Below are 12,402 nucleotides of genomic sequence, written 5' to 3' on the forward strand. Positions count from 1 at the left end.
GCACTGCTCAACCAGCTGTGTCCTTTGCCTTGAACAATCAGTATAATCCTCCAGCTGTGTTGTTCTGCACCCACATCAACAGTAAAGTAAGGTTTTCACCTCCTCCTGACTCCTCGCTGTCCACCCAGCACCCACCCACCAGGAACTACAACACCCAAAGATACTCAGTTCAGAAGCTGGCCCGGAAACTGCAGCTCCTCCACTTAATACAGTGTGTGCAGACAAAGATCAAGGAAGCGGGGCTGTGGGGAAGCACCATGTCAGCACAGACAAGAATGAAGGGGACTAGGAAGGTCCAAGGGCCATGAGACAGGCACGGGCCTTCTGGGAGGACTTGGGATTCACAGTGGCTGCGGGCTCAGAGGGGCCATGAAGTAGGACCACTGAGTGAATCACCAACTTCAGTTACAGCTAGCTGTTTAAGATTTGGTGTTCGAGGACCGGAGAGATAGCATAGAGGTAAAGCATTTGCCTTGCATATAGAAGGATGGTGGTTCAAATCCCGGCATCCCATATGGTCCCCCAAGCCTGCCAGGAGCAATTTCTGAGTGTAGAGCCAGGAGTAACCCCTAAGTGCTGCCGGGTGTGAGGCCCCCCCCCCCAAAAAAAAAAAGATTTGGTGTTCATTTGAACCCTACAATGAATTCCAGGGTAAGAACAATCTTGCTCATCCAGCCCCAGACCTTCAGTCAGTGGCTGCTGAACTCATGGAGCCCAACTGTAGGGTGGGGCTCCGGGGCACCAATTCTACTGGAATCCTCCAGTTTGCTCCCTTTGCTCTAGATCCTGGAGAATTGGGACTCTGACTTGCTCTGTGCAAAATCACTCTTACTCGAGACACCTGGGCAGAAGCCACCTAATGAACTCTCCAGGACTGGCCGGCACAGGCCTAACAAGAGGTGTGGCCAGTCCCAGTCTGATCCCAAACTGTGCCCTCAAGCCACTCAGACTTTGGTACCTGAGGAACACATGGAAGATGCACCAGCCAGCTTGGATCAATTCTGCCAAGTCAGCAATGACTGACAGGCCCTGCGGCATCTGGGTCAGTTACCACCACCACCGTCTCCTAGGGACCTTATTGATGGCCACAGCCTGACCTTTCCAGACAACCCGGAACCTGGTAACACGTAAATACATCAACATACTAGAATGTGGCAGTGGCATGATGGAGACGCTTGCTTCTGTCCTCTTTTTCTTTCTTCCCAATCTGGAGCCAGGTGAGATACAAAGTGATTAAAGGGATATTTAGGAGTTGAAAAGCAGGACAGTAAACACTGCTTCTTTCCGCATGTCAGAGTTTAGTATGTCCAGTAGGATGCGACCCTTATCTCTTCTTTAAGAGTCAAACTGCACAGCAGTGGCTCTCCAGATGCAGCCATCAGGGACACAGAGGTCCCTCAACACTGCCCTGACTGACACACAGGTGTCAGGGTGTGTCCCCACCTAGTGGAGCTGAGGTGTAGAAATGCCCCGTGAGACAGGGAAGGTGGCATGCGAGAAGAGGCACTGAGCAGTGGAGATGAAGAGAAGATAGGGCTTCAGATGCTGGATATATGTGGAGGGGAGAGAAATGAGGGAGGAGGTGGCCAAGATGGGAGCTGGAAAGAGCCTCATGGCACTGATGAAGGTTAAAGCATGCGAAGGGCACATGAAGTGGGTGGCACTGAGCTCTGCAGCCCCATCCAGGGGAGCACAGATCCGAGTCCCTCTTGGGGAAGGAGGCCCTGAGTTGGCAGGTGAAAGGCCTTTCTTGTGACTCAGGCAGCTCTTCCCCTTAGCCTATAACCAGATACTTTCAAAGGGCACAATGTCGCTCTCCCACGAACAAGACCACTGGTAATAATCTCTTAGGTGGATTATTTAAAATAAGCTACAGATAGTTTGCTTTACAAGTAAAACAAGTTTTAGTAAGCTGGTCAAATTTTTCTGGGGCAGGGGCCACACTAGATAATGCTGAGGGGCTATTTTCAGCATATTACTTGGGGGAGCAGTGCAGTCCTGGTGACCATACCAGGGGCCCCATATGCAGAGCCTGAGCTCTTGTTTTCAGGGCCCCGTCCCTGGCCATGATCAGTGAGAGGCAAGCAATGGGATTGTTACTTAGAGAAACCCTCTGTGGCAACTTCTGAAGAACAAAGGATCTTTTGAAGAGTAAACAAGAATTCCCGACTCACTGACTCTGGGAGATGCACCTCTCACCATCAGGTTCTGTATCAAGCAAACCACATATATGTCGAAGCAACACATAAAAACTTCATCTCGGGGGCCATAGTGATATGATAGCACAGAGGGGAGGGCATTTGCTCTGCATGTGACTATCCTGGGTTCAATCCGACATGGGCCCCTGAACCTGCCAGAAGTAATTACTGAGTCAGAAGTAATTACAGAGTCAGGGGGAACCTGAGCGGCACTGGGTATAATACAAACCCCGTCCCCAATTTTTTTCTCCTCTCTAGCCTAGAGATATGGTCCAGGGGTTGGAGGTGCTTGCCTTGCGAGCCTGGTTTGAACCTGTGACATCATGTTCAAATGCAGAGGTAACAAATCCCTTAAGGTCCTCACAGTTTCAAAACATCGTGCATTCAGCAAATTACATGCTAATGCCCCACAATTTAATCCTCTCTTTTCTTGCCAGATTAAGGTCTAATCAAACCCTTTCATCACACTCCAAACTCACAAATACCTCTTCCAGCTGAACTGAAGAGACTGGGTTATCTTCATAAGTAGGAAACTGGCAACCTGCTTTGCAGCTACAAAAATGATCCACTTCCTCCTCGCACTGTGCCATGATGTGACAGTTGGCTTCTGCGCGTTCTGGGTTCATCTCCAGAGATCCATTCAGGCTGCATTCCAAACACGGGTTCTGCTTCCCCATCGACAGGATCCCCCCCACCGCAGACTCCTCCTGGGAATCCAAAGATGTCTGAGCACTCTTTTCCATTCCAGATTTTTTTAACCTGGGGAGAAACTTGCCGGACTCGAGCTCCGTCTTTCCATAATAATGGCCTTCCTTCTCTGCGTCTTCTTCCAGTGGTTTGAGATCTGCCTGGGGGTCTTCAAAGGTATCCACTTGAGATGGCATGGGAATATTGGCTTCCTCTTTCTCAGATTCAAATTCCGACTCACTGCCCCCTCCTGGGGACAGTTCGGATGCAGAGATGGGGCGGAAGTGAGTCCTCGGAGAGATTCTAATAGCCCTGTACTGCGTTCGGTCCACACCACATATCCTGGGATGGGACACTCGGCTGTCGGAATCCGAGCAAAGGATAGATTTAGGTTTGAAACTCGGGCTGAAAGAGGCAACTCCTTCGGGCTCAAACGAGCACTCCACGTGAAGGACTTGTGAGAATGGGTCGCTGAAGTCGAAGGAAGAGAAGGAATATTCAAGTCCAGGATCTTCGACTTGGAAGTGACTGCAGGCTCCTAGGAGGTCTTCATGGAAGATAAAAGAAAATCCCTTATTTAATCCGTTTCCCCCTCCGCTCTTCGGCTGCTCAGTCGGCTCCACTGACATGAAGGGTTTCCACAACTGCCTTTGTCCAGGAGCGAAATTGTTCCCGGGGGTCATGAAGACGTCGGTCCCTGCTATTGTCACCACATCGGAAGCGGCACACTGCAACAAGCTGCCTCTCGAATGACTGGGTGGGACAAGGGCCCACTCCCCATCACTATTGAAAGGCTTGAACTCACCATATACCCCTCCGAGAATGAATGCATTTTCTTTCTCACGTGCCACATCCCAGGGCTTTGAGGGGGTGGTATAATCACCACCATCCACCTGGCACAGCTCACTGGGCACGAAGGCTCTTTTCTCAGGGTTGCCTGGCTGGCCCTCCCACAGGTGGTACTCTGACCTCTGTACGGCCTTGCGTGGCTCCTGGAGGGTCTCCATCTTTGTGTCAGCCTCCAGGCAGCAGCAGTAGCTGCTGATGTCTGCAGTAAACAGCTCATCCCCGGCTCCGTCCCCGTCAACCCTGGCTCCAGAGTTTGCACCGCTCATCTTTGTCCAGATGTCCTTGATCACCCCTGAGCCGTAGCCATCTCTGCCTGGGACGCTTTCAGGACATAACGCTGCCATTTCAAAGGTCTTGTTTTCCATCTTTTGTTCTAGCTGAATACCACAGACAGATTCTAGTTTCGATCGGTTTTTGAAAACAAAGGTTGGAACTTCTCCTAATGTTCTACTATTTTGCTGGCATGTTTCGTCCTGCAAAAAATCTAGAAGTTCTTCATCTACATAATTTGAGGAAACTCTAGGAACTACATAATTAATATCTTCTGCATTGAACTGTGTGGCTTCTTCAAACTGAATGTTCAATGTCTCATTGTCTGAACGTGTCTCTTCTGAGTGGGACCAAGGACTACAAGTTCTTGTTGAGAGATTAGAACAGTGTTCGTTTTCTTCAAAGGCACTATTTTTGGTCCATATTAGCAACCTAGACTGTGTTTTTCCAAGCACATTAGCACTAGAATCCGTATTTTCATCCTCCAAGTTGAGTGTTTCAAAAGAAAAAGGTATAACAGAATTACTGCATTGCACTTCAAACACTGAAAAACAAGAGTTTATACCAGATCCTTCATTAATATCTGTAAAGAGCTCTTGGTTTCCGGTGAGCACATGCGGACTGAGCACAGTGCTGTCAAAGCCGGGGGAGAGTCCCACGGGGGAGTCACCTCCAAAGCTCTCCCCATCTGCATCCGCGTCACCGGAGCTGGACGAACAGCACTCCCAGAACTGTGCGAGGCTGCCGAGGTCTTGCAGGAGTAAACCCTCGGCACCCACAGAACCGGGACAATCCGTCCATATTGCACGTTCCCCTTGCAACTCCCTTCCATCGAACACTATGCAACATTCTGCCTCAAAATTTGTCTTCTCCTTGCTCTTCTGTCGAATCATATTCAAGATCCGACTTTCTCCTTGCATTGTTTTTGAGGCACCAGGATCCAACATGGATTGGTCAATGTCCACTTCGTAGAAGTGCGTGAATTCTGCTAGATGAATATCATCCAGATAGTCCTTGTCCTCTGACAGAGAACAGAATGAGGTCCCAGTGAGGTCAACGTCCTCATTTATAACCGCAGGCATTTCGACAAAATGACCATCAATGAAAGTCCCTGCTGCGAGGTATGTTTTATGAAGATTATTGTTGCTGATACAAAGACCATGTGTTGCTTCCGACAATTCCTCGACTGTCTCCGATGTCAGCTCACTCGTTTCCGGTCTGTTCCGGTATGTGGTCTCTAGTTTGCTTTTCCTGCTCAAAGGAACAAAATACTCAGCAATGGGTTCAGTATACCACAGTGGCTCCTCTTTATACTCTCTGTCATTCCTACTCTCCACGGGCAGATCTCGGCCCTCGGGGCCCACAGCATCCTTTCTCCCAATTTCCTTCAATGGTCTCTTGCCCCTTTTGCACAGCTGTTTGATGGAACTGCCACCGCCGCCACTGCTGCTGCTACTGTTACCACCACCGCTGCCCCCAGCAGGAGTGTGAAGGCTTCGGTCCCCCCTCTCACCATTCTTCAGGGAGAGCCGGCCTTGTGCATTCCGCCCTTTCTTGTTCCGGATTTCCCGGGTCTTGTGTCTCACTTTCACACACTTCATGGCTGCTTTGAATTCCCCCTGGTTCCCGCTTGAACTGGAGCCTGCCTCACTGGAGCCGGAAGACCATGACCGAGGGCGAAGCTTCCCCTCTGCCTTGTGCCGGACTTGCTTTCTGTACAAGGCGGCCTTTTCCTCAACGCTGCCGTTCATAAATTTGTTCTCTTGCTCGTGTGTGGCAGTGGGTCCCTCCCAGCCTCTCTCCTTGATGGCTTCCCCTTCACTGTTGCAGTCCTTGGGAGAGGATGTCTCTGTGCTGGCTGGTGGCGCTGTGGATGATGACGAAGAACTCGAGTAAGAACAGACTTTGGACTTGTTCCACACAGTCATGATTTCCTGCAGGCAAACTGGCTTCTCTGAAAGTGGTGGAAATGCTTCATAGTACCTGAAAAAGAGTTGAGAGGCCAAATGTCAGTGTTCTTGTGCGCAAGATACAGGAGAGCTGCATAAGCAAGTAGTGAAAGCAGCATTTCATTGTCACAGTCAACATTCACACTGACCGAGACTTGCACAGCTTTTAGAAAATAAAGTAAAATAAGCTTTACATTGAGTCTTCTGCACCAAACATTGAGGTACATAAAATGTTATGAAAATAGCAGCTTTTACCTCAAAGTCTGATTTTTAATTAAGAAGTCAAAAGTGTGGGGCTAGAGAGATAGCATGGAGGTAAGGCGTTTGCCTTTCATGCAAAAGGTCATTGGTTTGAATCCCGGCATCCCATATGGACCCCCCGAGCCTGCCAAGAGTGATTTCTGAGCGTAGAGCCAGGAGTAACCCCTGAGCACTGCCAGGTGAGACCCCCCCCCCAAAAAAAAAAAGAAGTGTGGGCCGGAGAGATAGCTTGGAAGTAGGGCATTTGCCTTGCATGCAGAAGGATGGTGGTTCGAATCCCGGCATCCTATATGCTCCCCAGAGCCTGCCAGGAGCAATCCCTGAGCGCTGCTGGGTGTGACCCAAAAACAAAAACAAAAAAGAAGTGCTCGCTTCGGCAGCACATATACTAAAATTGGAACGATACAGAGAAGATTAGCATGGCCCCTGCGCAAGGATGACACGCAAATTCGTGAAGCGTTCCATATTAAAAAAAAAAAAAAAAAGAAGTCAAAAGTGACTAAATTCAGTGAAAAGAATATAATCTTCTGTTAAGAAATGTCTGGGTATTATTTTTATTTTAGGTTTTTGGGCCACACCCAGCTCTGCTCAGTGCTGACTCCTGGCTGTACACAGCGAACATTCCTGGCAAGATGGGTACCGCATAGGATGCTGGGAATTGAGCCGAGCCAGCTGAGTGAAGGCATTTGTCTTACCTGTTCTGCCATCGAAAGACAGCCCCAAGAAATGTGTAAATTTTAATCTCACCTCAGCTATGACTCTAAGCTACTATTATTTAATAAACAGGTCCATTACTCAAGTGAAAAAGTAACTGAAAGAGCCAGAGTGATAAGACAGTGGGAAGGGCACTTGCCTGGTATGCAGCCAACCTGGGTTCAATTCCCAACACCACATATGGTCCCGAGCCCCGCCAGTACTGAACCTTGAGTGTAGAGCCAGGAGTAAGCTCTGAGCAACTTTGAGTGTGGCCCATAAAAAACAAAAATGTGTGAGAGAAGGAGGCCTGAGTGGTGGCACAAGCAGTAAGGCATCTATCTTGCCCACACTAGCCTAGGATGAACTGCCGTTTGATCCCCCGGCGTCCCATATGGTTCCCCAAGCCAGGAGCGATTTCTGAGCGCATAGCCAGAGTTACCCCTGAGCGTCACTGAGTGTAGCCCAAACCCCCCCCCCAAAAAAAAAAAAAGAGTAGGCTCTGAAGCTCCACACTAAGCTCCCTGGCAACAGCTGCTTCCAGCTGTGTGACACCAGACATATTTCCTAACTTCTCTGAATCTTTATTTCCTGAGCTTACAAATGGACACTGTCACTTCACTGAGTTGTGAGGATCAATGAGGTCTGGTATACAATGAATCAGACACCTTATATGACTGTGGTTGTAACCATGACATGCTCTTACAGGACTAGAGCAACGTTCAACAGTGGAGATGGCAGAAACCGCCAAGCCAGTCAAGTGCCCAAGAGAAAATAAGCCCGAGCAGTTCTAGAAATGTAACCAGTGCTGTTCAATGGTGTCTGCAATGGGTGCTTCATGTGTGCCAAATGAGAAGACATGTGATCTACCAGGGCTGTGGAGTCAGTAGATAAATGCTCCTGCTCCAACTCCTCAGGGTTGTTTTTTTTTTTTTTTTTTTTTTTTTTTGTAATTCTGACTCTTACTCCAACTCCAGATATCCAAAATTTCCTTCGACTCCAACTCCTCGACTCCGACTCTGCAGCCCTGTGATCCACGATGCATCATGGACTAGAAGTCTGATCCTAGAGGAACCCAGGGCTAGGAAAACCAGGGGGCACCAAGAGAGTTTGAGAACAAGAGCCAAGGATTGATTTGCTAGGAAAAAAGGTAACTGTTAAAGACTCCAGAGCAGGACAGAGCCAAGAAAGGGCCGGGACAGGGTGGCTACTATGAAAATATATGCTAGAGGTGCCTATCAGGGTCACGCAGAAAGTAAGAAGGTCAAACAGGAGGCAACAAAAAGTAAAAAAAATAAATTAAAAAAAAACAAAAACAAAACAAAAACAAAAAACAAAACAAAACAAAAAAAACACAGGAGGCAACATTACCCTACCTGACTCCAGATCAGTACAGCCAAAAGTATCCAAGAGAAATGCGTTGTGATTAATGCAATTTGTATTACATAATTTTAATGTTCTAGGGTCACTTTAAAAACCAAGTAAAAACAGGTAAAGTTAATTGTAAGCATACATTTTCCTTAGCCTAATACTGTATATTCGTAATCTTAGCACTAAGGTGGTTACGGTGGTTAACCATTATAGGTCAAACTATCAGGAATAGTTCTGTAAACTGAAGTGTCTAAAATTTCTTTTTGTAAATGTCTGTCAGAGAATGTCTGTCAAGAGAGGCAGGCTAGTGGATGAGAGGGAACTGGGGACTCTGTTAGAAGGAACTGGACACTGGTAGAGGGTTTGGTATGTGGTGTGAGAATACTGTATATCTGTAACCCAAACATGAATAGCTCTGTAATTCATGGTGTCTAAAATAAAATTCAATAAGTGGTGGCGCAAGTGGTAGGGCATCTGCTTTGCAAGCGCTAACCTAGGACAGACCCTGGTTAGATCCCCTGGTGTCCCATATGAGCCCCAAAATAGGAGTGATTTCTGAGCGCATAGCCAGGAGTAACCCCTGAGTGTTACTGGGTGTGACCTCCCAAAAAAGAATAAAAAAAAATAGCTAATATTAAAATATTTTTTCATTTTTGGGAGGGCCATGTCTAGCAATGTTCAGGGTTTATTCCTCAGGAAATCACTTCTGGCAGAGCTCCAGGGACCATATGGGATGCCAGGGATAGAACCCAGGTCAGCCAAATGCAAAGCAAGCACTCTCCCCACTGTACTATCTCTCCAGCTCCAATATTAAACTCTCTTTTTTGGTGGGGGGAAAGGGCGGATCTGGCAATGCTCAGAGGTTACTCCGATTCTGCACTCAGGAATCACTCCTGGCAGGCTCGGAGGAACATATGGGATTATGTGGATCGAATCCGAGTCAGCCACATTCAGGCAAACACTTACCTGCTGTCTGGTCCCATACTAAAATATCTTTTTTTTGTGGGGGAGGGTCACGCCTGGCAGTGCTCAGGGGTTACTCCTGGCTCTACGCTCAGAAATCACTCTTGGCAGGCATGGGGTATGCCAGGATTCGAACCACCTCTGTTCTGGATTGGCTTCATGCAAGGCAAACACCCTACTGCTTTGCTATCTCTCCGGTCCTTAATTTTTTTTTTCCTTAGTTTTTGGGTCACACCTGGCAGCACTCAGGTTACTCCTGGCTCTATGCTCAGAAATCGCTCCTGGCTGGGTCAGGGGGCCATATGGATTGCTGGGATTCGAACCACCAACCTTCTGCATGCAAGGCAAACGCCTTGCTGTTGTTCTGTATCTCTGGCCCCACCTTAAAATATCTTAATACATTTGACATGAAGTCTCTGAAATCTGGCTAGAAGCTTACACTTAGAGCACAATGAACGTGGCCATCTTTTTTTCTTGTCTTGGGCCACACCTGATACATGGGAAACAAGGTCCAGTAAAATTCTTTTCAGCTTTAGCAAGGGCTGCCGAGTTTCAAAAACAGCCAGTAGCACATGGTACTGTGAACCAACATGTCATTTTGTCATTCACTTCACAAGTGCTGATTCAGTATGTACAAGGATAAAAATCATCTACTTGGGACCAGAGAGACAGCATGGAGGTAGCGCATTTGCCTCGTAATGCAGAAGGTCGGTGGTTCGAATCTCGGCGTCCCATATGGTCCCCTGAGCCTGCCAGGAGCGATTTCTGAGCGTAGAGCCAGGAGAAACTCCTGCGCACTGACAGGTATGGCCCAAAAACAAAAACATCTACTCACCTTTGAAACCTCATGACCAGCACATATAAATACTCAAGAAATGATTCCTACCTTACAAAATATGAAATAAATAGAAAACGACCAAAGATTGGGAACCAACAATTATCAGTCTGTGTGTGGTTTTTTTTGTTTGTTTGTTTGTTTGTTTTGGTTTTTGGGCCTCACCCGGCGATGCTCAGGGGTTACTCCTAGCTATCTGCTCAGAAATAGCTCCTGGCAGGCACGGGGGACCATATGGGACACCGGGATTCGAAACAACCACCTTTGGTCCTGGATTGGCTGCTTGCAAGGCAAATACCGCTGTGCTATCTCTCCGGGCCCTATCAGTCTGGTTTTAATAAGTGCACATTTTATGACTGAAAACCATCATACATACATTTCCACTTGATCCTTTGCAGTTGGGGATAATTCTGCCTCTGGAGAGGGAGACCCCTCTAACTTCTTGTGAATCTTCTCTTCTGTTACAAAACAAATGCAGAAAGATTTGTTGTCTCGTATATGGTTGAAAAAATGCTTACGTTTTTTCAAAATCTTACAAGCAAACTTTTTTTTTTTTTTTTTTTTTTTGGTTTTTGGGCCATACCCGGCAGTGCTCAGGGGTTTCTCCTGACTCTACGCTCAGAAATCGCCCCCAACAGGCTCTGGGGACCATATGGGATGCTGGGATTCAAACCACCGTCCTTCTGCATGCAAGGCAAACACCATACCTCCATGCTATCTCTCCGGCCCCTTACAAGCAAACCTTTATCAGAATGTTTATAGACTTTTCTGGCTTCAAGAGCATCTCCCAACACTTTGATCTAATACTGTGTTTACAATGCACTGACATTTATGATCTTGATATACACTGTTCTCTCACCTCAACACCAGAGTGACAAACCCACCTGACCCCTCCTCCTTTTGGTGTGTTATGTGTAAAGAGAGAAAAAACTTTTTTTTCCCCAACACATCTGCTGGTGCTTGGAGCTTGCTACCGGTTTTGCAGTCAGAAATCACTCCTGGTAGGATCACAGGGGTTTCAGGATTAAATCCAGATTAGCCACATGCAGGCAAATACCCTACCCACTGGGACAGGTCCAATGAAAAATAATTTTTATTGGAAAAGACTTACTTAATGAGCTGGGGAGATAGTATAGTGGGGAAGGTATTACACGAAGCTCACCTGGGTTGAATCCCCAGTACCTCATGTGGTCTCCCCAGCACACCATTCCTGAGTGTAGAACCAGGAATAAGCCCTAAGAATTATAGGGCATGATCCAAAAACAAACAAACAAAAGAAATTTACTTACAAAGATGTGAGGGACAGAAAGAGAAGTACTTGTGAGAGAATCTGAACTCAGAATAGCAAGCCCATTCTCCACCCCCACCATGCAAGCCTCGAAACAAAACTCTCCTGGGTGTGTTGAGGATCTATCTGGCTACAGTGTTAGCATTCGTGCAGGGCACATAGATGAGAGGGCACAACTCGGCAATGCTTCAGCGCTCCACCATAAGAAAAAGAGAAACTGTCTGGATTCCAAAAACATTTTCTCACAAGATTCTGCCCTCATGGTCTTCATCTTGACTGGAATGATCTGTACTTCTTCCTTAAAAGATCTCTGTTCCATGGGGCCATAGCTGTGGCACAGCAGTAGGGTGTTTGCCTTGCATGGGGCTGACCCAGGACAAGCCAGGAGTGATTTTTTTTTTTTTTGGTTTTTGGGTCACATCCGGCAGCGCTCAGGGGTTACTCCTGGCTCTATGCTCAGAAATCACCTCTGGCAGGTTTAGGGGACCATATGGGATGCTGGGATTTGAACCACTGACCTTCTGCATGAAAGGCAAGCAGGGGTGGCAAGCACGCAGCTCTGGAGCTGCATGCGGCTTCCGGCCAAAATAAATGTGGCTCTTTGCCTCTTATCATTATTTTGTATACTTTGGCTCTTTGCCAAGTTTAGATTTTGTTATGCTGCTTCTGAGGAGGGACCTCTGAGGAGAGATCTCAGAGCTCAAAGAACTGCCCCCAGGCTGCATCATCCGTCTCCCATCCCTCAGAAACAATTGCATGGGCCAGTGAGTGGGGGGGGAGGGGACAGGGAACGACCGTGTCACATTTTGTGTCACATCTTGCCATTAGTTCTTAGTGTGAAGGGTGCAGCACACCCTCACCATAACTGCAGGATTTTTACCCTCACTCAAAATGGCAAAGTGCAATATGTGTTGAATATATTATTGTTAAAATTATATGCTTTCGTGTGAGTGTTTGTCTGTTTTGGCAGGTCACTGCGTGGTGTGGCTATCTGACTCTTAGTTTAAAATTTTGGCTCTTTGTGTTGAACTTGTTTGT

General features: G+C 47.4%; 1 protein-coding gene and 1 non-coding gene across 2 annotated transcripts in view; one reads left to right on the top strand and one right to left on the bottom strand.

The window, feature by feature from the left end:
- Nucleotides 1-12,402, bottom strand: part of KIAA0232 (KIAA0232 ortholog) — a 78,383-nt gene that overhangs the window by 9,209 nt on the left and 56,772 nt on the right. Inside the window, 2 exon segments of the mRNA XM_049781644.1 lie at nt 2,684-5,987; nt 10,453-10,534. Of these exon segments, the coding sequence (XP_049637601.1) occupies nt 2,684-5,987; nt 10,453-10,534 (3,386 nt within the window).
- Nucleotides 6,579-6,685, top strand: LOC126021464 (U6 spliceosomal RNA). Its single transcript, XR_007499978.1, has one exon. It is a non-coding gene; the product is annotated as a U6 spliceosomal RNA (small nuclear RNA).

This window comes from Suncus etruscus, chromosome 10, assembly GCF_024139225.1.
Source record: "Suncus etruscus isolate mSunEtr1 chromosome 10, mSunEtr1.pri.cur, whole genome shotgun sequence".
NCBI lineage: Eukaryota > Metazoa > Chordata > Mammalia > Eulipotyphla > Soricidae > Suncus > Suncus etruscus.